The following is a 24,478-nucleotide window of genomic DNA, read 5'->3' as shown; positions in this document are numbered from 1 at the left end:
CGGAGGCTCCGGAGCCGCCGCTCCGCGCAGCAGGTGCGGGGCGTGTCGCGATCGGACGTGTCGCGATGGGGCGTGTCGCGGCGGGGGCGTGCCCGCAGCCCGCGGGCGGTGCAGGGGTGTGCGGGACCGGGATGGTGCCGGGATGGTGCCGGGATGGTGCCACGGCTCCTCATCGCGCTCCTTCGCTTTTTCAGCCGCGGGTTCCTGCGGGCGGGGGACGCCGCTCCCGGCCCCGAGGCGCTACAGGTAGGGACGCCGGGACCTCCACCCCGAGGGGTCCCCCGCACCTCCCTCCCAGTCGGGACCCTTCTCTTCTCAACCCGGATTTCCATCCCCAACCGCGCCCTCTCCCATTCGGGACCCCAATCCCACCTATCTCCCGTTCCACCTGGGACCCTCGACACCCCCCAGCCCACCGCCAGCCCTCCCCCCGGGAACGCGGACTCGCCTGCCTGGGGCTCCCACCCTCGTCCCCTGACACCTGGGACCCCCCATTCACCCGCCCGGCTACTGGGGACCCCCACCCCGAGCACCTCATCTCCCACCCGGGACCCTCAACCCTCCTCCCCTCCCAAACCACCACACGCGACCCTTCTCTCCCAGCGGGGACCCCCATTCCCACGGCCTCCCTTCCCGCTCGCTCCCGGGGACGGGGGGGTCCCCGTGTTTGTGCCGTGGGGCGGCCTTGGGAGCCGGGGCTCCCGACTCGGCGCTGTAAGGGGTAGGGGGCGATGGGGCCGGGGGGTGCTGGACTCCCCATCTCTTCCCGCACCAGGGGCGAGGGGGCTTTCCCGAGCACGTTTGCACCTGCTTGTCTTCCCCTTTTCGCTGGGGGGCTCTGAACCCCGCGGGGAGAGCTCGACAGGGAAACTGAGGCACGAATGGGGCTCCCGAGGCGGGGAACGACGGTGGTTTTGGGCTCCTCCCGCCTCCCCCGCCCACCCGAGACTTGGGGACACGCTGGGTTTCACATAGGAAGGAGGCAGCGGGTTGGGGGGGGGGGGGGGGGGTGCGGATCCCGGCGGGATCCCGGGAGGAAATGGGCTGGACTGGGGGGGGTGGGGGTGTCGGAGGGGCGGCCCAGTCCCAGGGGGACCCCCACGCCCTCCCGCAGCCGCGCCAGGAGCCAGACCGTGCCATGGGGACTCTCCAGGACTCTGTGAGCGACCCTGGGGAAAGGGGTACCCACGGGGATCTGTGGCCTCGGGCTGGGGGTCCGTCCTGTCCTGAGGCGTTTGGGGGTGCGATGTGCTTGGGGGTGTCTCCGTTCCTCTAGGGGGGTTGCAATCCCCCCGTCCCCGTGTCCCCTTGCCCCGCTGGCAGTGGGAGCCTCGGATGCTCGGCTGCGTATTCCATCCTGCGGCCAGACCTCGGGGTGGGTGTGCTGGGGAGGAGGGAGCCCCTTCAGCACCCTCAGCACCCTCAGCAGGACCCAGCTCTGAGCCCCCTCCCTCCTTGCACCAGCTGCACGTTTTGGGGAGATGGAGGCTGAATCCCAGTATGTGGGCGGGAAAACACTTGATTCCCTCCTGCTCCTGTGCCTTCGAGCACACCCAAATTTGGGGAGGGGGTGACTTGAGGGGGGTTCTTCCCCTCTTGCGACTGTCTGTTCGCCTGGATGGATCCCTGACCTGTGTGCTGATGGTTTTGGGTGTGAGAGCCGTGGCCTTGGTCCCCCTGGGAACACAGCTACTGGGGTGTTTGGGGTGTTGGGGGGCTCCAGGGGACTGAGGGCTCAAGACAGGGCGAGGACCCGGAGATTCAAGCTGGGAAACGAAGGGAAGGAAACACTCTCTGGGAAATTGCCGAAAGCTGCTGACAGAGAGAAAGAAGCCAAGCAGGGCCAGTGTGCCCCGGGCGGGGGGGAAATGAGCCCCCCCTCCCCTTCCGGATGGGAAGGTGGCGGCTTGGGGACATCTGAACTGTCACTCGGCACGGGGGTGGCATGTGAGACCCCTCAGCCCCCCCTGCAGTGATATGGGGGTCTCTGTGATCCCTCCCAGCCCCCCAGAACGCAACCGGGCCTGCCCAAGAAGGGTGCTGACAGCTGGGCAGGCTCTGAGTCCCATACACAGCCCCCCAAGGGGATCTGGGGGTGGGGGGTAAGGGAAACACAACTCCCAGCCTGGGGGGTACAAAACCCACCCAGATGGGGTAGTGGTGGGCAGACTGGTTTTAACCCAGACCACCAGTCCTGGGCTGGCAACGAGGAGGAGGAGGAGGAGGAGGAGGAGGAGTGGATCACGGTGTGGGGAAGAAATGCAGCCCCAGCCATCCCTGACGTGTGAGGGGCACAGCAGCAATGGGATGTGACCCAGGATGTATGAGGAGTGAGTGGTGGGGATGGATCCTGCCCCTTCTCCAGCACATCCCAGCCCAGGGTGGGTGAGGAAGAGCTCATCCCCCACAAAATACCACAGGACTCCTGTCCCCATTGGTGTCATGGGTACTGATTGCATCTGGAGCTACCATCCCTGAGCCTGGGGGGCCATGTAGGGGGTGTACAGGGCTTGGGGCATTATTACCCCCCAACACCTTGCAGTGGGGTGAGGCTGAGAATGTCTGTTCCTCCTCTCGCTCCCTGCCACCAGCTCCAATGCAATTATCTGCAGACTGGGTCGTTAATCAAACCCTAACTGATACATGTTCACAGCCTGGGGAAGCAGGAGGGGTTGGGGGGGGCCCTGCTGTCCCCAGGGATTGGGAGTGGGTTGTGGGGGACTACCCTCAGGCACCTTTACTGACCTGCCAGGGACTGGGGGGGCATCAGCCAGCATTGCGGGGCTCCTCCTGCCTCAGTTTCCCCCTGTGTGGGACCAGCCACGTTCAGTGGGCCGAGGACATGTTTAGGGCAGTGAGGGGACATGCGTATGCGGGCATTTGTCCTTGCGTTTCCTCTGGCAGACACAAACACATCAGCAAGGCAATAAAGGGGAGGAAAGGCGGCTTCTTTCCATTACATGCGGCAGGGCTGGCTTCCTCCCACACTCAGCAGGGCTGGGGGGCGAGATCCCCAAACTGGGGTGGGTGGCTGGGGGCCCCCCAGTGTTTCCCAGCCAGGTGGTCCCCACAGGCTAAAGATGTGGGGGTCTCAGGGAGTGACTGCTTGCAGGTGTGGAATCAGCCTGTGCTGGCACTTCAGTGCCCTGGTGCTGACTTTTGAGGGGCGGTGGGGCTTGGGATATAGGTTCCAGTGCTCTTGTGCCCCATGACATCACCCAGGAAAGGAGGTCTGAGGTGGGAGTGCCCTGCTGCACCCCAGGCAGGGGAGTTGGGGTGGGGGTGTTCCTGCTGCACCCCAAGCAGAGGAGTTGGAGGGGATTAGCCCTGCTGCACCCTGGGCAGTGAGAAGCTGGTATCAGGATGCTCCTGTTGCAGGATGACATGGTGGCATCTTCCCCCTGAATGGGATAGGGCCCGTGAGTGACCTTGGCTTTTTGGAGTTGAGCTGTGACATTTGGCAGGGAGGTGATAGGCTGGGATCCCCTGAGAGCCTGGGTCTGGAGGGTGTCCCTCTGGCAGCTGAGCCCATGGATTTGGGGACTGGCCTGGGACCTTTGCAGCTGAATCCCATTGCATTCTCACCCTGGCCACTCCGCAGATTTGGGGAGAGGATGGTGGGGACCTGCCTGAGGGAGGCATAGGGTGGAAAATGCCAGGGAGCAGAGACAACTCCTGAGTTCCCTCCTCTTGGTGCAGGAGAGATCACTGCTCCTGGCCCAGCTCTGGCAGATGCAGGGTGTCTGGCACCTTTGGGTGCCCTGGCCACAGCTTTGGAACCCCCCCACAGACAAGGGGGGGCTGGAGGCCAGACCCCTGGCTGGGTGCTGATCCATTAAACACCAGCTTTGTGATCCTTTCTGCCATGTAATGGGCTTTGGGCCTCTCCTGGCCGTGCCTCAATTTCCCCATCTGAGTAGTGAGACCCCCACAATTCCTAGACCCCTTCACGGCAATTAAGAGCTGCACCCCACCACCGAACTCTCTCAGGCATGGAAAATAAGAGCAGTCCCTGTATAGACAGAGTGGAACCCACTGAGGGGGCAGCTCTGCCAGCCCCAGCCCCCAACACCCTGCTCCGGAGCACTGCCCAAATCAAATTCCTGCCCAGCTGCAGATGGCCAGGAATTTAATTTTCCCAGATCCCATCAGAGGCTGATAAATGAGGTCCCTAATCACTGTGCAGATCCCATTAGCACCAGCCATACCGGGAGGGGATGCCAGGAGGGGATGCATGGATGGATGTTGGAACGCTGCATCCCCCACCTCCCATCCCACTGATTCCTATCCCCTCAAGGGTCCTAGATGTCCCCCGAGCCCCCCTCTGGCTGCATCTCCAGAGCTTTGCCGTGATGGTCCCAAGCAGAGCCAGGCACAGAGACCTCTGCATGTCTGATCCACCAGAAAACATCAAGGAAAATCCTGGAAACCCAATTGGGTGGCCATTGTGGATGGCACAGTCTGCCAGGGAAACTTTTCAGGCAATGCCATGTCTCAGGAATGCACATCATGCCAGCTCCCTCCCAGCACTGCCAATGCCAGCACCCAAAGCCTGGTGCCAGCTGGATGCCATGATGTCTCTGTCCTTTGGGGTGAAGGCACTCACATACCAGGGATTCCCCTAACCATGGAGCATTTTCCCTGCAGCTGCTGTAGGAGGGTCCATATGCCCCTCCCTGACATGGGTTAGGGACGACTGATGTGGGGCTCAGTGGGGTCCCTTTCCCCCTCTCTGACACGGCTTAGATGAGTGACAGTGAGACCCCCAGCCCTCACCACCTTCCTTCTTAGAACAGTGAACTGATTGGTGACAAACTAGTGACAGATCATTAGGCTAGTGGCCGAGACAGCTGTTCCAAGAAGGCCACGATGTTCTGGGGACGGAAATCCTTGAGGAGTGTGGCTGCTGTCCCGATTTGTCCTGCCCAGCAAAGGGACATCAACAGGAAGCAACCTTGACTCCGGCCCTGTTCTCTTAGCCCCGGGAGGCCAGGCCAGGATGTGGGGGGACAGGCTAGGAGCACCCCAAGGGCTTGTGAGCTGCCAGAGGTTAGGAAATTTGCTTAGTTCAGCAAAACATCCCACTCAGAAATGTGCAGGGTCCTCAGGGAGTGGCATTGGCCCGGTTCCAGGCTGTAGGAACTCCACATGCAAATGTCCTGTGCAGTGTGAGCATGCCAGGCTCCAGCAAGGCTGATGTATGGGTGAGGAGGAGGAGGATGGGGTGAGTGATACACTGAGCTCTGGAGAGACACTGGGCTCAGCATGGCTCATTCCACCTGGACCAAACTCCTGTGCCATCCTAAGCAGGTTTTGCATGGCCATGACCCTTTGCAGGTAGGGAAACTGAGGTAGGAAACCTCCACAGGTAGGGAAACTGAGGTAGGCATAGGCATGCAGGGCTACTTGTGTGCTTTTTTGGGATGGGCAATTCCACAGATTTGCATCCTGCAGCCCTTGGAAGCCTCAGCCTGGATCACTGGGTGCCAGGGTGGCTCCATGCCAGGGTCCTGCACCTCAGCCCTTGCTTCCCATCCATACATTGCAACAGGACTCCAGGCAGATGACTATGAGGAGACAAGAGATATCCCAGAAGTGTTTCCTTCCCATTTGCCCTCATTATCCCCCTGGAAAAGATGAGGTAATTAAGGAGCTACCGTGTTACAGGTTGTTGCTGCCTGATTAGATTAAAGCAATGTAATTTGGGACTAAGAGCAGTACTGGGAGGAAATGGATGGATGGCTTCCCAGCTGGAGTTGGGCAGAGCTGCCAGCTCTGTCTTCCATTCATCCCTCCATCCTCTGTTGCCCTGCACCTTGCTCCAGGGACACTGCTGGAGCACTCCTGATGGTGCTACTTTGAGGGACTAGGGATACTTCCTCTGTTTTCTCACCTCTAGGGAGAGAATGTCCTGGGGAATTGTGGCTGTGGGGCAGAGGGAAGGAGCCTGGAGCAGTGTAGGAGGGTGACAGGGTGTCAGCATTGTCATTCAGCCCGTGGCATAGCTGAAGGGTGCTCCTGGGGGAATGGGAACAGGGATGCTGCCTCTATTTCCCCCGCTCTATGAGGATTCCATGGGAAATTGTGCCTTTGGGCCTGGGGGAAGGAGCAGGGTGACAGGGTTTTAGCAGTGTCACTGCCCACAGTACAGCTGGTGACAGCAAAGCTGTAACCTGCTGCCTTCAGGAGTTGCTTCCCTGCTCCTTAGCTCATTTTCCTCACTCATACCCCAGTGTCAGAAGCTGGTGATCTCCTGCCTGGTCCTGCTTTGCCCTGCCTGCTTGTTGTCAGCCCAGTGTTGCCAACACACAGCCGGAGCTCAGCTATATTTAACTACCACGGCTGGAGTATGAGGCTGAGCAGCCAGGGGAGAGCAGCCCCCCAGGACTGGAGTGAGGCTGGGGCGGCTCAGCATTGCTGGAAGTGGGAGAGGAGGATGAATCACAGCTCAAGGATATTTTGGGATATTTTTAATGCCGCCAGATTGCTCGGCAAATGCTTGGGCAGGGCGGTGCGGGCGCAGGCTGGGTGTTTGCTGGCAGCTGTGGCTCAGCTTGGGGGGCCTAGGGGGATCAGCTGCTCCCCGTGGTGCTGTCACCCTGCAGCCATGCATTGGAGAGGTGACAAAGATGGGGACATCTGTCCCCATGCACTTGGAAACAGCTCTGGGTGTGATGGGTGGGGGAAAAAGGGGGTCCTGAAGCAACATCTTTCTCCTTGAAGGGGAGGCAGGAGGAGAGAAAGTTTCCCCATCACTTTCCCTGGAAAGGGGAAAGGGCTGGGAAAAGGCAGAGCTGGGGCATGGGAGAGAGGGTGGGTGTCTCTGCCTGCAGGGTTGGGCTGTCCCCTTGGACAGGGACAGGTACCCAGGCTCTCCATAGGTGGGACACAGGGAGTGGTGAGGGATGCTGCCTCCCAGGAATCCAAACGGGATTTTGCATTTCACCTGTCAAATGTAACAAGATCCAGAGGCTGGTGGCTAAAAATGCATTCTATTTGAAGAGATCCCAGTGGGAGGGAGCCCTAAGCCCCCAGCCCTTGCTCTCAGCCTTACAGTGACGTGACCACATGATCACGCTCCTCATCCAGGGCTCAGTAGGGAATTCCCTGGGGAGCAGCTCCTCTGTCCTTGAAGTCTGCAAACCCCCTGTGAGAGACACTGGGGCTGGTGAGACAGGCTGCAGAGGGGTCCTTTGCTCTGCCCCAGACACCTCCCTGCTGTGTTCTGCACTCCCAAGCATCCCAATCCCTTTGCAACCTGAGCCTGTAAAATCCATTGGGAAGCATCTGCATGGGATGTGGGTACTGGGATGTGCTGCCCACAGGCACCGAGAGCTGCACACTCAGCATCTTGGATGTTCTAATTTGATTTGGGGCCCACAATTGGGGGTGAGGTTGTCCAGGCAGAGCAATGTCCAGCTCCATCCCAAAGGTGATTGCTCAGGCAGGGGCTAATAGACTAATCCACTGCCAAAATTAATCTGGCTCATTTTCCTTGCGTTCACAGATGGATGCAGTCCCATTGGAGGGCAGGAGCTGAGTGAGCTCTGAGAGCTCACTGTGTCATGAATGCCTCAAACTCAAGTGGTCACCTCTGGCAGATCATTTTCTTGGAATCTGTACAGCAAAGCTGGGCTGGAAGCTCGGCAGGGAGATGATTCATTTCCTCGAGGTTCCTTGGGGAGGGTTGTGGCAGTAGTCTGCCACAGAAGCCTGGGCTTCTGCCAGTATCCTCCTGAAGAATCAGCACCCATGGGTGCTCTGGCAGTGATGACAGGATCCATCTGGGGCCTCCCCAGCTCAGCATCCCCTTGTAAGGCAGGGTGGGGATCCTACAGCAGTGCTCAGCACTCCTGTGGTTGCAGGATGCTCCCAGGCACCCAGTATTGCTGCCTGGCTCTCTGTGCCTGCTTTCCCGTGTGTAAAGAGGAATCCAGTGGGTGGCAGGTCCTGGTTTTGAGCTCTGCCTCATGCAAAGTCTACTCACTAAGTGCTCAGGTGTATCCACCTCAGAGAGAGACCCCAAGTTCCAGGTACCCTCAACAGGGCTGAACATCTCAGTGGGCATCTCACTGCATTGTATCCAGCCTCTGCCTGCTGCCAGGGGGCTCCTTCTCACCCTTGGGGAACCTCCATTCTTTTCCCAGGAGCAGGGCCAGGAGAAGAAGTGCAAGCTCAGAGATCTGAGACCCTGTGAGGTCACTGTCCTCCTCCTCCAGGCCCCCACCCTCCATATAGCAGGTGTTAAATGAACCCTTCTGGAGAGCAATCTGGCCAGGATGGGATTTCTCTACTTCATAAATATCCAGAAAAACTGAGTGTGCCAGGGGGGACAAACCAGGCTTCCACACCTGGGGGTGGGGGAGCAGGGGACAGATGTAGCTGATCCTCTTGAAAGCAGTCATGTTTTCACTGCTGCTGAATTCCCCCTGCTGAAAAAAAGCTGGATCTGTGGAAACACAGCTGGGGAGCCTGTGCTGGGGGTCCCCACCACCACCGAATGCTGCTGCATCTATCCAAAAGGAAAAAGGGGAAAAGATAGCAGGGGAGAGAAAGGGCCATTTTCTATGAGGGAGAGTGCAGGTAGTGCTCTGGAGGCTGGTCTGTGGCAGGATTTGGTTTTGCTAGAGTGGGGGGGTCTGTGTTGGAGCAGAGACAAATCCTTACCCTAAGGAGATGAATGGTGTCACTGATATTCCACCAGCTCCAGAGGGAATATTAAGGCAGATATGGCTCTGGTGTTGCACCACATCATGGGATGCTGGCAAAATTCCTGCCAGCATTGAGGTCCCATGGGTCACCCTGTCAGCTCAGGAGTCTGCCGGGGTGAGACCAATATCGTTGCCCTCTCAGGCCAGAGCAAAGGTGACAACAGTCCCCAGGTGGGGCTCCCACAGGGCCATGTGTGCGCACCATGGGGACAGGACAGGGACAGGTGCTGTTCACCTGCTCTGTAGCAGCAGCATCCTCAGCTCCTGGGGCTGTCAGCGATGCCATGCTATGTCCCCTGCCCACACCCTCTCCTTGGATCTGTCCCCAGAGCCATCTCTCCATGCCCATTTCCAGACAGCATTTCCCTCCAGAAATGCTGCTGGGTCTGCAGCATCTGGGACGAGGGTGTTGGACTCTGCTCCAGCAGATGGGAATTGCAATCCCACTATGCTTTCTCCTGGTTTAGGGAAGTTAATTAACCCCCTGTGCCCACTTGGGAAGTGTTATCATAGCTCTGTCCTCCATGAAGCTGGGATGCAGGGCAGGTTCTGGGAGCTCTCCCTGGGAGAGCTTTGGTCCCCTGCCCCACTGGATGCAGGTACAGGGCTGTGTGAGTCTGGTCTGGTAAGTCCCAGTGACATTCCTGGTGACAGGCATGAGGTGGCTGATGGTTTCATCTCTCCACTGGTGCTGGGGATGTGTGTGCCAATGCAGCCTCATCCAAACACCCTGACATCTGTGGAGAAGTGATAGATCTGGAGGAGCCCCCACCCACACTGGATGGTGTGGATTGCTGGGAGTAGGACACAGGGGACTCCATAGCAAAGGGAAAGGCTGTTTACGGCAATAACTGGGATGTGGCTATGGTAGTGGCTCTGGCTGTGCTGGCTCTGGACCCAGGCTGTGTCCTAGCAGAGACCCCAGAGTAGGTTTGCAACATCCTCAGGGCTGAGGGACGTGGGGTGACAGGGGGTGATGGTGTTGGGGTAAACCTCTGCTCTGGGATGGAGGATGTGGACTGCGAGTAGGATGAGTGAGAGTAATGGAATTAGTGGGATGAACAAGTGGGATATGCAGGATGAGTGGGACAAGTGGAAGGAGTGGGATGAACCATTGAATGGGATGAGCCATTGAGTGGGATGAGTGGGGTGAGCTGGATAAATGGAACAAACAGGGTGAGTGGGATGAGTGGGATAGGCAGGACGAGTGGGACAAGCAGTTGAGTGGGATGAGCCATCAAATGGGATGAGTTGGATGAACTGGATTAATATACTGAATAGGCTGAGTGGAATGAGCAGGATGAGTGGGAGAAACAGTTTAGCAGGATGAGTGCAATAAGTGGAATGAGTGTGATGTCCTTCCCAGCCCACCCTCACTCTCCCTACCTTCTTACTAGGCTGCAAACCCTCCTGCCAGCCTCTGCTGCTGTCTCCTTGTCTTGCAAATATCTTCTTTTAGCTCCTGCAGCTTTCCCCTCATTGTTTCTGGATGGACCTGTATTCCCAGCCCTAATAAAGCCACCACCCATGTCCAGCTGCCACCTGTCCATCCCCACACCAAGAATGCCACTGGCATTTGATGCCCCAAGCAGACCCAAGGGACCCACTCAGGATCTACCCCATCTTCCCCTGCCCCAGGTGGGCCACAGTAGAGGATCCAGTAGGACAGCAGGATGTCAGGACAGCCATCTGGCTGAGGCCTGGCTGTATTCTACAGTGCATGTGTCTCCAGTGTGAGTAAGTGACTGGAGATGCTGCCCTGTTGGAATAACATCCAGAGCCAATGTCTTCAGCTGGAAGCACCCTCACCATCAGCCATGCTCCCAGTGCCACTTGGATCTGGCCCCATAGCCAAGTATGCTCCTGGGGTGGGTGGGTGGCATGGCCCTGCGAGGCTTGTCCTGGATGGGGTTATGTGGTGCATAGCACATGATATTCATCGATGCATATTCATTGAGAATGGAGCCTGGAGCCACCTGACAAAGCTGGAACCAGAAGAAGAGCAACTCCCAACACCATTATCCAGTGTCTGATTCGGAGCATCTACTGTTTCCATCATAACATCATCCTTATCCCAGTCTCCCAGACAAGGGCTGGAGGCAGGAGCAGAGCTGGGAGGATCACACCACAGAGCCCCCTGTGCCCCCCAGCTTTTCCATGTGTCCATTCCAACACCTCTGTCGCTCCATGAGGTTGTAATCCCCAGATGGGTTTCAATCCATCTCCTTGCCCCATTTCTCTTCCCACTGGTGCTTTATGGCATGGCTAGCACTAAGGGCAGTGTGGCTCAGTGCTAAAGTCTCCTCTCTCTTTTTGGGGACCTCCCACCTCCCCACATTGACCAACACTGGAGGTCTTGGCTTCAGAAAAGGCACCAGGCAGGCTGGAGGCCACTGCAAGGGGTCTAGGGGCAGAAGGACCTGTGCCGTGGCAGCGGTAAGAGAGCATGGGTGCCGCAGTGCTCTTCCCCACGGTATCAACCCCCAGTAACGCCCTGCTCTGCTCTTGTCTCTCTGCAGGATGCTCTGCTGAGTCTGGGCGCTGCACTTGATGCCACCACCCTGCGTGATGCGCTCCGCCACGCCCTTGTCACCCTGCTGCCTGCTGTGGTAGGTGGGGCGTGCATCTGCATCCCCTGGGAGGCTGGGAGGAGTGGGGAACAGAGCATCCTCCTTGGCTGGGTGGTGGTTGTGGGGTTGCTGAGATCCCTGGACTGGGGGGAGCCCTGGAAGGAGTAGAAAGTGGATTATTTGTTGGTTGATGCTGGGGTTCTCCCCCTATATGGGCCACCTGTCACCACCAGGGTGCTGGTGGTGGCCATGGTGCTCACAGTGGCCCCAGGGTGCTGGTGACCCTGGGGGTGCTGGTGGCCCTGATTCTGGTGGCTGTGATGCTGGTGGTGGCTGGGCATTGTGCCAGTGCCGTTCCACGGAGCCCCCCAGCCATGGCTGGGTGTGAATGGTGCACATGTGTACAGGTGAGTGCATGACTGTGTGTGTGCAGGGGTGTGTTTGTGAGTGTGTGCATGTGCAGCTGTGGGTGCACTTGTGTTTATGCACACGTGTGGCTGTGCACACATGTTTGCACACACACGTGTGCTTGCCCTCTCCCCCAGGAGCATGTGTATATCTACCTGCTGGATGGGGACACACGGCTGCTCTGTGATGACCCCCCCCATGAGCTGCCGCCCAACGGGAAGCTCAGGTGAGCTCAGCCACCTCCCCAGCCTTGGGCATGGGCACACGTGTGTGTGTGGCCCACCTGGTGTGCATGGAAGGCAGGAGGGTCCCCATCCCTGTCCCCATCTCCATCGTTGTGCCCATTCTCTTTCCCTCCCCATCCTCCTCTTCATCCTGGATGTGCACACATGTGCACAGGGGCTATGTGTATGTACAGGGACACACATGTTGGCACAGGGGCTGTGTGTGTGCAGGAAGACACACGTTTGTGTCCAGGGGCTGTGCAGGGACACACATATGCACATGTGTTGCACAGGCCCTGAACCTGTCCCTGTCTCATGAGTGTCTCTGCCCAGGGGATTGCCCCTTCCTGGGGGTTTACTTTCCCAGGTGCCCTTCCCAAGGGGTGCTCAAAGTATCCCTGTCCCCACAGGGATGCTGTGCAGAAGCAGAAGCGACTGGAATGTGGGGGGCTGCTCCCTGCTGAGCTCCCTAGCCGGCACCTGGGACCCCTGGCAGCACCCCTGGCCCCTGGCACACAAGGTGGGAGCTGTGGGAAGGGTGGACATATATGGGGGTATGGGCATAGGGCTGGGTGGTAGGTAGGTGGGTGGAGGGACAGGGAGGGGGATGGAGATGTGAGATGGATGGATGGATGGATGGATGGATGGATGGATGGATGGATGGATGGATGGATGGTCCATGCATGGTCAGAAGCAGTGGCTGAGTGATGGATGTACAGACAAGTGGGTAGAAACAGAATGGATGCATGAGGGACAGGTGGGCACTGGGACTGACGGGTGTTTTCAGGGACAAGTAAGCATGGAGGTGGGCAGATGGATGGATGGGAAGATGGATAGATGGCTGGCTGGCTGGGTCATGACACATCAGGACGTAATGGGGACATGCACCCCAAGAGCTGAGTTCCACAGCTCTGGGTTGCCCCTGGGGCCCACCTGAGACCGACACTCTCTTGCTTGCAGTGCTCATCATCCCACTGGTGGACAAGAACAGTGGGGCCGTGGTGTGCGTCATCCTGGTGAGTGCAGGAACATGGGCAGGGCTCTGGGGACAGGGCCTGGACATGAGGTCCTCACATCACTCCTGCTCCAGGTACACTGTGGCCAGCTGAGTGACTCAGATGAGCAGAACCTGCGTGCATTAGAGAGACATGTGAGTGACTCCTTCTGAACTTTGCAACCTGACACCTGGGGACCTACCACCCTTTCCCCCAGCCCTGCTGTTCCTTGTCTCTTCTGCCCAAACTTGCAGGCCCTAGTGGCATTCCGGCGCCTGCAAGCCCTGCAGAAGTTGCAGCCCTGGCCCCAGGTCAGCCTCTCCACCAGCTCCTCCCAGACCTCTCTGGCCAAACCCGAGAAGGCACCTGACAGCAGTTATAATGACCTGGACTGCAAGATCCTACAGCTCTGTGGTGAGTGGAGGGACACTGGGAACGACAGGGTGGACAGGGTGAAGCCATGCTCAGCCCCTCATGGCACTATGACTGTTCTACAGGTGAGCTGTATGACCTGGATGCCGCCTCGCTGCAGCTCAAGGTCATCAATTATGTGAGTAGTTGCTCCACCAGCCCCCTATCCCCATCTGCCCTCAGCCCCAGGACACACCAGGAAGCCCTGTTTTATTTCAAAACAAGAAAATTCCCCAAAGCCAAGAAAAGCCTCAAGCATCAGCTGTGCAGTCATCAGTAGTGACCAGAGTGAGCAGCCTTGTAACAACCATCAATAGTTTCCAGTGCCATCCTCACCCCAAAAACTCCTTGAGAGAACGTACAGGTTCCTCTCCTGTTCTCTATCTTTCTGTACCTCAGTATGACCCTCAGTAGTGTCCAGAGTGAACAGCCTTCCCCTTGCCATCAGTAGTATCCAGAGTGATCATGCTCAGACATGGAAAGGAGGTTTTGGGGAGGGGCACCTGGTTCTCTGTGGCATGTGTGGGTGCCCCGGGCACAGGGAGGCAGAGGAGGGGCTGGATCCTATCTGGGGAGTGCTTGGGGCAGGCTGGGGTGCTGACCCTCCCCTTACCTCCCAGCTGAAGCAGGAGACCCAGTCTCTGTGCTGCTGCCTCCTTCTCGTCTCTGAGGACAACCACCAGCTCTTCTGCCAGGTAGGTGCCACTGGGTCAGTCCCCAAGCCCTGACCCCCACAGTGGATTACATGACACCCCCTGACATGGTGTCATCCTCATGGGCACCCCCTTCTTCCCATCTCTTCCAGGTGGTGGGGGACCGTGTCCTGGATGAGGAAATCAGCTTTTCAGTGAGCAGTGGGAGGTGGTGAGGGGTTGGGAGGTCAGGGGGGTGGGCAATGGGTGCCATGCACTAACATGTCTCCATTTCCCACAGCTCACCTTTGGGCGCCTGGGGCAGGTGGTGGAGGATAAGAAGCCCATCACCTTGAAGGACATCAGTGAGGTGAGTACCAGCTGTGTCCCTCCCACAGCTGGGGACATGGGTGTCACCCCAGTGTCTCATGGGGGCCAGGGGCGCTGGTTCCAGCTGGTTGCAGCCCCATCTCGCCTCTCCCTGCAGGAGGAGCACAAGCAGCTGAGCAGCATGTTGGGCTGTGAGGTCACCTCCATGCTCTGTGTCCCTGTTATTAGCCGAGCCACCTCCCAGGTAGTGGCACTGGCCTGCGCCTTCAACAAACTGAGTGGGGAGAGGTGAGCATCATTTTGGCTGGGGCTCTCTGTGGGGCTGCACCCCCTCCCTTTGGGGGTGCTGGAGCATTGTTGCCGTGGAGAAGCGGGGGGGATCAATGGGGATGGAGAACTGAGGTGTGCCCCCGCCAGCTACACAGACACGGATGAGCACAAGATCCAGCACTGCTTCTGCTACACCTCCACAGTGCTCACTAGCACCTTGGCCTTCCAGAAGGAGCAGAAGCTCAAGTGCGAGTGCCAGGTGAGCATGTGCAGGGCTATGTCACGTGTGTGTGTGTGCCACATCTTGCAATAGTCACTGATAGTATCCTCTCTGTCCCCTCAGGCCCTGCTGCAGGTGGCCAAGAACCTCTTCACCCACTTGGGTAGGTGCATCGGAGAGCACCCATGGTGAGGGAGTGGAATGGGGAATGGATGACCACCCCCCACCCCCAGCCCTGGAGGGTGGTGGCACTGGGGTCTCTATCCCCAGCCAGGGACAACTTTGTCCCCTAGTTGGGGAATGGTTACAGAAGGGTGATATGAGCTGGCACAGAACCTGGCATGCACTGATGCTGCATGGCTGCATGTAGCATGACCAAAGAGCTCTTAGAAACATGTGTGCACATGTGCAGCTGCACGCATGCACGGCTGCACACATGTGTTTGCTGCTCACACGTGCACATGCCCCACACAGCCCCCATCCCTCTGTGGCCCCCAGACTTCCTGCCAGGGCCCTGAGCTAAACCCTCCCTCCCTGCTTTCATTGCATGAGTGGGGAATGAGGGGGCAGTGCTGCCTGGCTGGGGGTCCCTGACCCTTCACTGCTACCCCTGCAGATGATGTCTCTGTCCTGCTGCAGGAGATCATTACGGAGGCCCGGAACCTCAGCAATGCTGAGATGTGAGTGGTGATGGTGGGGCACATGAGTGAGGGGACACAGCGGGGACACCGAGCTCCCCTGTGGGTGCAAATGGCAGCGGTGTGTGTCTTGCAGATGCTCTGTGTTCCTGCTGGACCGGCTCAGCCATGAGCTGGTGGCCAAGGTGTTTGATGGTGGCGTGGTGGACGATGAGGTGAGTACAGGATGGAGCTGGGGGGCCTGGGGTTGTGTCCCTTACCCCAGGCCTTGCTGGTGATCCTCTTCCCCTGCCCACAGAGCTATGAGATCCGCATCCCAGCAGACCAGGGCATCGCTGGGCACGTGGCCACCACTGGCAAGATCCTGAACATCAAGGATGCCTACTCTCACCCGCTCTTCTACCGTGGGGTGGATGACAGCACCGGCTTCCGCACCCGCAACATCCTTTGCTTCCCCATCAAGAATGAGAGCCAGGGTGAGGGAGTGAGGGGGGTACAGCGGGAAGAGGGGGCACAGGTCTGGCCCAGCAGGTGCCTTAGTCAGCACGTGATGGTTTGGTTACCCATCATGTGGATATGACACTGTCCCCAGCATACAGGCACAGAATCATCTCTAGCCTGTGGCCATCAGTCAAGCACAGGGGCACAATCCTGGCTCAGCACTGTCCCCAGCATGTGAACACTGTTCTGTCCCTAGCCCATAGGCACCATTCTGTTCCTAGCCCATAGGCAGAGCACTGTCCCAGCACACGGGCATGACCCGGTCCTAACCATGGTCACAGTTCTGTCCCCAGCATCAGGGCACCATTCTGTCCCATGAATGTGGGCATGGTCCTGTCCCAGTCCTTGGGCTCAGTGCTGTCTCCTGGCACAAGGGCACAGTTCCTGGGTGTCATCCTGTCCCCCTGCAGACAAACACAGCACTGACCCCAGCACATGGACATGATCTTGTCCTAGTCCATGGGCTCAGCATGGTCTCTGGCCATGATCCTGTCCCCCTGCAGACACTTAGCACTGTCCCCCAGCCCATGGCCATGATTCTGTCCCAGCCCATGGGCACAGCACTGTCCTTGAGCACACGGGCATGATCATGTACCCTGCATGTGGGCACGATCCACCAACACATGAGGACAGTACTGTCCCTGGGCATGAGCCTGTCCCAGCCCCTGGGCGCTGCACTGTCCCCAGAATGTGGGTGTCATCCTGTCCCTAGCCCACAGGGACAGCACTGTCCCTGCTACTTGGGCACAACCCTGCCCTAAGCCCATGGACACAGTGCTGTCCCCAGCATGCAGACACGACCCTGTCCCCAGCACAAGGGCCTGATAGCCCTGCTGTCTCTCCTCTGCTCCAGAGGTCATTGGGGTGGCAGAGCTTGTCAACAAGATCAATGGCCCTTGGTTCAGCAAGTTTGATGAGGACCTGGCCACTGCCTTCTCCATCTACTGCGGCATCAGCATCGCCCATGTATGTACTGGGGGGGTCCTCCACTTGGAGGGGGTCACACACAAGGTGGGCTCCCAACTCTGCCACAGCACAGAGGGATGGGGGTAGGGGGGATTTGTGTGTGTGGTCCCAATTCCTTGGGGACAAATGGTAGTGGCCATGGGATGGGAAGGGAATTCATGGGCGCAAAGATGTGCTGTGGTGCCAGGGTGGGCTTGGGCATGCTGGAGGGTGTCTGTCCACTCCCAGCACTCCCATACCCTGATCCTGCTCCACAGTCCCTGCTGTACAAGAAGGTGAATGAGGCACAGTACCGAAGCCACCTGGCCAATGAGATGATGATGTACCACATGAAGGTGAGGTAGCATGAGAATGGGGACAGGGATGGGACCCCTGCTGCCAGCATGGTGCCCCCTCACTTTACCCCGAGGTGGTCACACTGTTGGATGGTGGTGATACCCCAGGCTCTCTTCTCTCACTGTGGTTCATGTGGCCTTTGGGACACCTGGTGACCTGGCCATGATTCCTGCAGGTGTCAGATGATGAGTACACAAAACTGCTGAGCGAGGGCATTCAGCCTGTGTCCACCATTGACCCCAACTTTGCCAGCTTCACCTACACACCACGCTCACTGCCTGAGGATGACACCTCCATGGTGAGGACCATGGGGACAACTCTCACCTGCTACCATTCCCTGCCTGGCCTTGGCCAGGTCATATATCCCAACCCTGGGGTGCTGGGGTGAAGGGTTGTGGCTGCACCTCTGAGCATCTTCCAGCTGAGCAGAAGCAGGGGTAGCTCATGGGGGAACTTTTTGGGCATTGCCATTCCCTGCCACCCACCCTATACCATCTGCAGGCCATCCTGAGCATGCTGCAGGACATGAATTTCATCAACAACTACAAGATGGACCGTCAGACGCTCACCAGGTGAGTCTCCATCCCTGTCCACTTTCCCTGTCTCCATCCTCATTTCCAACCCCATCCACATCACCATCCACCTTCCCCATTGCCTTCCTCTTTCCCATCCCCCATCTTCTTCCCCATCCCTGTCCTCACCCACATCCCTCTCCCCATCTACATCCTCATCACTGGTCATGTTCTCTGTCTCCTGTCTGTATCCTCATCCCTGTGCCTGTGCCCATCCCCATTTAGATAACTGTCCACCTTCCCTGTCCCCATCCTGCTCTCATTTGCCATCCCCAACCCTTCCCCATCCCATCTTCATCTTCATCCCCATGCCTGTGCCTGCCTCGAGGACACCTGGCCAGGTGGAGGTCCCTGTGGGGTGAGGCCCCCCCGCATGGCTTTGCCCCCTGTCCAGGTTCTGCCTGATGGTGAAGAAGGGGTACCGTGACCCTCCCTATCACAACTGGATGCACGCATTCTCCGTCTCCCACTTCTGCTACCTGCTCTACAAGAACCTGGAGCTTGTTAACTACCTGGAGTAAGGCCAGGTGCTATCCCTGTCCCTGTTCTCCGTCCCCTGGCCTGGCTGGGGTGCTCCCTGCTCTCCTGCCTGCCTCAGTTTCCCTCCTCCCCTTCCCCAGAGACATCGAGATCTTTGCCCTCTTCATCTCCTGCATGTGCCACGACCTGGACCACAGAGGCACAAATAACTCCTTCCAGGTGGCCTCGGTGAGCCGAGCCCAGAGCTGGGATGGGGAAGGAGGGGTATGGGGACAGCTGTGGGGGTCTTCACCCCCATAGTTGCATCATTCCAGCTGTTCTACCTTGCAGAAATCGGTCCTGGCCGCACTCTACAGTTCAGAGGGCTCTGTCATGGAGGTAAGATCCCCCAAATCTCTCATTGCCCATCTCTTCTGGGTTCTGGCTGCATGGCAGCATCCTTGCCTGCTCCCTGACTGCTTTCACGGTCCTTGCTTCTCCCACAGAGGCATCACTTTGCCCAAGCCATTGCTATCCTCAATAGCCAAGGCTGCAACATCTTCGACCACTTCTCTCGAAAGGTGAGCCCCCTACCTTAACACCTCGTCAAGCCACCTCCTGCCTATGCTGAGCCCCTGCATCCTCTCCAGACCTCCTGCTCCCTATCCCTGGATCCTAGGGGATGTGGGAGCTGGCAGGGGTACAGAGCTGGTCATGGCAGCTGTCTTGCCCCCACAGGACTACCAGCGCATGCTGGACTTGATGCGGGACATCATCTTGGCCACTGACCTGGCCCACCACCTCCGCATCTTCAAGGATCTCCAGAAAATGGCAGAAGGTGAAGCTCCTGGGATAGAGATTGGGATCTGAGAGGTGGTAGGAACTCATCTCACTGAGGCTGGGAGGTGGCACAGGAAGTTCTTATGTTGGGGGTGATAAGGGCTGGGATGTGGGACGTGACACAGAAGGTTTTGGTTGTCACTCAAGTCCTCACATGTGGCATGATGGGGGCATGATGGAACTGAGCCCCCAGTTCCAACCCCTGTCCCATGCTCTGCCTACAGTGGGATATGACCCCAAGAACAAGCAGCACCGCAGCCTGCTCCTCTGCCTGCTCATGACCTCCTGTGACCTCTCTGACCAGACCAAGGGCTGGAAAACCACCAGGAAGATTGCAGTGAGTGCCACACTATGGAGCTAAACCCCCTGATTGTCACCTCACAACCCACCTAGGCCATCTGCATGTCCCAAGGCACACACCTGCCCCTCATGAAGTGGGTCACTCCATGCAGGACCCTGCAGCAGGCCCTCCAAGCCAGGTCCCTGCTTGATTCAGAGCTGTGGGGAGGAGTCTGGAGGACAGGGGGGATGGGGGATCATCCCAGGCTACACCCCGTGTGCTAACAACTGTCTCTTGTAGGAGCTGATCTACAAGGAGTTCTTCTCCCAGGGTGACCTGGTAGGTACCACCTGGCAGGGCTGAGCTTGGCCAATGCTCCTAGCAAGCACTGATGGGATGGGGGGTGTGGGCAGTGAGCAGAGAGGTCTTGCCTGGGAATGGTGGGAAAGTGCCACTGGCACTGACCCGCCTCGGCATCCATGCAGGAAAAAGCCATGGGGAACAGCCCACTGGAGATGATGGACCGGGAGAAAGCCTACATCCCTGAACTGCAGATCAGCTTCATGGAGCACATTGCTATGCCCATCTACAAGTGAGCCCCAGTACTGGTGCTGGGATGGGGAGGACCCCCTGCCACCCCCACCTCCCTTAGGGTGGGATGGGGTGCTGTGTGGGGAGTCTTGCAGATGTTGGGGGGTGTTCCAAGCAGTGGGGATGGGGTTGCACTCAACTAAAGGGATTGCATTGAAGTAAAGGGGTGCAGCCCTGTGCTGATGGAGTGTATCCCCCCACTCCCCAGATTGCTGCAGGATCTCTTCCCCAAGGCAGCGGAGCTCTACGAGCGGGTGGCCAGCAACCGGGAGCAGTGGACCAAGGTCTCCCACAAATTCACCATCCGGGGGTTGCCCAGTAACAACTCCCTGGACTTTCTGGATGAGGAATATGACCCACAGGCCCCTGACCCCCAGCTCAATGGCTGCCTGGAACCTGAAGCAGGGCAGCCCCCTGAGGCCGGGGCCAAGTGAGGGAGGCAATGTGGGGGGGTCACAGCCATGGCTGGGCTGGGAGCATCCCCAAGCCTCATCCCCCAGCCTATGGGGAGGAGGTTTGGGGGGATATCAGTGACTCTGGACTACCACAGCAAGGGCTGTGTGCTGCCAGCACCCACCACCAGTCCTTCCCCACCATTGGGTGACTATCTTCTCCCTCTGGGGCAGGTGTTCAGATGTCCCGTTCACCCAGTGGTCCCTGGGACACTGCCTTGGTGGCTGGGAACACCAAGGGACACAGTGGGGCTGGGGGGTGGATGTGCTTTAAGCTGCCTTAAGACTGTAGGTCCTGTCCCCATGAAGTGACAATAGGAATGATGTCCTTGGTGGAAGCACCCATAGAGGGGTTTGTCACCATGACATGGGTGTGCATGGGTTAGCAGGAGAGAGGGGACGGTGTAGGGCACGATGGCAAGGGACAGTGTGGGGTGGCTGTAGAATGTATGGGGGATGTGTTCTTGGACCATGGATCAGGTCCACAGAAGGTTGGCTCCAGCTGGAGGAGGGAAGAGACACCAGAGTGGGATGGCCACAGCCATGGGGATGTGCCTGCTGAGATCCACACTAGAGAACCTCTTCCTAGCAACTGCTGAGTATCTGTTGGCTAAAAGCCCCACCCCTCTAGGACCCCTGAACCCACTCACCCATGGGAAGGGCTCATATCTCTCACACAGCCCAGTCCCATACAATGACACAACCATGCCCCCTACAAGGGCTACATATGTGCCAAGGCTGGGGTCTCCTGTTGCTGGTTTGCATCCACAGGGGAGGCTGTGCTCCACAGGGAGTCCATCTGGTCCCATATACATCCTTGCCATGTCCCCACTATGTAGTTGTTCCTCTGAGGTGTCCACTTGGGAGCCTCCTCATTGCAAGCAGCTTCTCTGGTGACCGTGTTGGGAGCATCCCTAGCTCACAGTGGCTTCACAACTCCTGTAATACCAACCTCTGTGCATGGATCCTGCTGACATTTCAGGATCCCTCTGGTCTTGCAGACCACCATGCATGGACCCTGCCATTTTCCTGTGGTCCCTCCGGTCCTACTTGGCACCATGCATGGATGCTGTTGGTCTACCATGGCTGATCTGGTCATGCATGGACCCTGGTGTTTTCCCATGACTCCCTTGTCCTGACTGCCGCGCATGTACCTCACCAACCTCCTGTGGTTTTTCTGGTCCTGCAGACCATTATGCATGGACCCCAATGCTCTCCTCTGATTCCTCCTGTCCCAGAGACCACAGTGCATGGACCCTGCTGGCCTTCCTGTGGCCTCTCCAGTCCCACAACCCAAACCATATGGACCCTCTCAGTCACTGGGGCTCCACCAGCCTCCAGGGTCTGACCAGCTGTATGTGACCCAGGGCTCTGTCACCCCAGCCAAAGCCACTTGAAACACCCATGAGCAGGGGAACTGCAGTGAGTAGCTTGTGCTGCTGAGGCAGAGCTGAAGAGGGGGCTGGGGCTGAGGGGGTGCTCAGCCTTGAGGGATTAGGGTGCACTGAGCCCCCAGGCTGCATCATCCAGCTTGTGGGATCTGGATGAGTCCACCACCACCACACCAGGGAAAGGTGATGGGAGCAGCATGGTAAAATTCTGGCACTGCTCGCATTGTTGTTGGTTGTGTTGGGATCAAGAGTGGACATGGAGCCATTTACCACCCCATCCCCACTCCTCTGCAGTATCCCATGGCACCATCCCAAGTGGAACCACAGCAGGTCCATTCTAGATTTGGGCTACACAGTGGCTGCTTCTCTCCTTGGCTTGTCTGTAAGCAATGACTTGCCTGTGTTCTCGGGGTACCTGGAGCATGTGTCTGCAGGAGCAATGGGAGACCCCCAACGCTGAGCTGCGCCACGTGGATGAAGTGATCTGAATTCCTTTTGCCTTACCTACTCAGAAATGCCTTTAGTGAGATGCTTTGCCCGAACCCTGGTGGGACTCACCTGGTGACTGTCTGCTGGCCCATGGCTTTGCATCCAAGACCCTGTTAAGCCCTTCTCCCCCTCCCCACACTGCCATAGGGGGTGGAGATAGTCCCAGAAGGCAGCAAACCCCCAAGCTGCAAGAGGAGGACAGCAGCTCCATCCCCATTGTGACACTGGCACAGCCCTGGTACCGATGTGCCAGTAAGTACAACTGTTCAAACACAGTCCCTGCATCCCAGTGCTGACCCAGGGATGCCTGACGATGCACGGATCTCTCCATCCAAGATGTGGGGGCGTCCTGCACTTGGGTTCTGCATCCTGGGTACCACACCATGGTGGGGGCACACAGGGATGCCCGTTTCCCAGCTGTATCCCACTTTTCCAGCCCCTGCTGCTGGTGTGTGTAGGTAGTCAATGCTTTCCCAGCTCCTGCCCCTGTATATACCCCTCTGGATACTGGGGAGTGCAGCTCACACCCAGCCCAGCTCACCCACGAGTGTGCACAGGCGTGTGTGAGTGTGCAAACCTCCTCCAGCTTTTCTGTCCTTCTGTCTTGCGGCACTGGTTGTTCTGGACTCCAATGGAGCCTGAGGAGGAGATGACTTCTCTTTCTTCCTCTCCTCCTCCTTCTTTTCTTATTCTCCTTCTTGTCTTCCTCCTCCTTCTTCTCTTCCTTCTCCCCCTACTGTTTCTCCTCCTCCTTTATAATTTCTCTTTTTTGGTGGGTTTTGGTTTTCCTAAATAAATTTCATATGTCAACCTCCCCGTGACAGGTTGGTGGGTGGCCTTGTTGGGGTCTGGGGACCTCCAATTAAGACTTATGAACCCCAAAATCACCCTCAGGGAGAGAATCCAGCTTGGGCCATGTAGCTCTGACCCCCCAAGGAAGCTGCAGCCCTGCCCTGGATGTTCCACTCTTGTAGAATGCTCCAGTGCGCCAGGATTCACTGATCCCCTCCGAGCTCCAGCTGCTCTGGTCCCTTCCTTGTGCCCTGCTCCCTTCTGAAATGTTCCAGAACCCCAGAATGCTCCAATCCCCTGGGATGCTCTTTCTATCCCCACCTGTCAGGCCCCAAGCCTGGACAGGAATCATGTTGGGACCTATTCAGCCTGGCAGCAGGGGGAGCTGGGCCAGTGCAGGTTCCAGCTTGGGCTGGCACTGCTGACACCTGCAGGATGAGGCCTGTGTCAGGACCCCTCTGTGCCTGGGCTGGGACTGGGGCAGAATTCAGCTGCTCCTCTGGCTCCCACAGCCGTTCTTGCATGGCCCCAGAGGGGACCCCCTTGTCTGCCCATCATCCGTGCATCAGGGTTGTGGTTTTCATTCCCGCTGTCCAGCTAAGGAGCCATTTATTATCCAAGATCAATGCAGCACTTTCATCCCAGCCCAATCTTGACAGCTCTATCCTGGGCGTTTGATACCCAGAGGAAAAGTCCCCGGAGACTTTGGTGCTGGCATGCTCTGGCACTCCATGAGCTGCCAAAATTGGGGTGAGAAACTACCCAAACTGCCAAATGCCCCCATCCTGCTCCAAGCGCCAGTTCAAATCCTGAGATTAAATCTTTTAATCCTCCGAACTTGTCCCAGAGCAGGGGTTATGGTCCCCAGCCAGGAGCCGCCCCACTTCTGCCTCTGCCACCAATGGCTCCATGCCCTTGGGTGACATCCCTTCCTGGATGCGTCAGGGTATCGCAGCCTTCCTTCCCTCCAGAGCCTCACCACAGCCTCGGCCCGTCATTGCTTTCTGTCCTGTCCCGGCTGATCCCTAAGGTGGGGTGCAGGATTCCCCAAGGATGGGGTAAAGCTGCCCCGTATGTGGGGTGCTGGTGTCCCAAGGTGGGGTAGAGGAGACACCATGTGTCCATCCTCGGTCCCCTCCATCCGCCCCACGGTGGCCTTGGGGGCGGGATAGGGAGGGGATGCTCCAGCTGGAGATGGACGTACCACAGAGAATCACCTGAAGCCCGTTCTCCATGGGCTGCTCTGCGACAGGAGGCGGGCGGGAGGGGAACGCAGCCAATGGGGAGGGCGGGGGCGGACAGGACGGACGTGTTCCTTCCTCCAGGGAAGGTGAATTCTGTTGGGAGGGGAGGGACACCGCGGGAGTGGGGTGTGCTCAAGTGCGTGTGTGTCTGTGTGC

At 58.1% G+C, this 24,478-nt stretch overlaps 1 protein-coding gene across 2 annotated transcripts; it reads left to right on the top strand.

Annotated features, from left to right (window-relative positions):
* Positions 1 to 23,107, top strand: PDE2A (phosphodiesterase 2A). 2 transcript variants are annotated; one of them, XM_058858283.1, is made up of 30 exons: positions 1 to 246; positions 11,231 to 11,320; positions 11,827 to 11,915; positions 12,324 to 12,433; positions 12,874 to 12,929; positions 13,004 to 13,063; positions 13,163 to 13,322; positions 13,406 to 13,458; positions 13,940 to 14,014; positions 14,125 to 14,166; positions 14,253 to 14,321; positions 14,439 to 14,569; positions 14,699 to 14,810; positions 14,895 to 14,934; positions 15,388 to 15,451; positions 15,546 to 15,624; positions 15,708 to 15,885; positions 16,764 to 16,876; positions 17,134 to 17,211; positions 17,388 to 17,510; positions 17,714 to 17,784; positions 18,179 to 18,301; positions 18,405 to 18,492; positions 18,595 to 18,642; positions 18,750 to 18,824; positions 18,982 to 19,081; positions 19,308 to 19,420; positions 19,664 to 19,702; positions 19,849 to 19,955; positions 20,163 to 23,107. In XM_058858283.1, the coding sequence occupies exons 1-30, from the start codon at positions 154 to 156 to the stop codon at positions 20,386 to 20,388; spliced, it is 2,805 nt and encodes a 934-aa protein (XP_058714266.1). In that variant the 5' UTR covers positions 1 to 153; the 3' UTR covers positions 20,389 to 23,107. The 2 variants fall into 2 exon arrangements, with proteins under 2 accessions (XP_058714266.1, XP_058714274.1); XM_058858291.1 differs by lacking the exon at positions 1 to 246 and adding an exon at positions 1,042 to 1,159.
* Positions 23,108 to 24,478: the final 1,371 nt, after the last annotated feature.

This window comes from Poecile atricapillus, chromosome 1, assembly GCF_030490865.1.
Source record: "Poecile atricapillus isolate bPoeAtr1 chromosome 1, bPoeAtr1.hap1, whole genome shotgun sequence".
Taxonomy (NCBI): domain Eukaryota; kingdom Metazoa; phylum Chordata; class Aves; order Passeriformes; family Paridae; genus Poecile; species Poecile atricapillus.
Note: the sequence above shows the minus strand (reverse complement) of the source record. Positions and strands in the feature narration are given on the sequence as shown.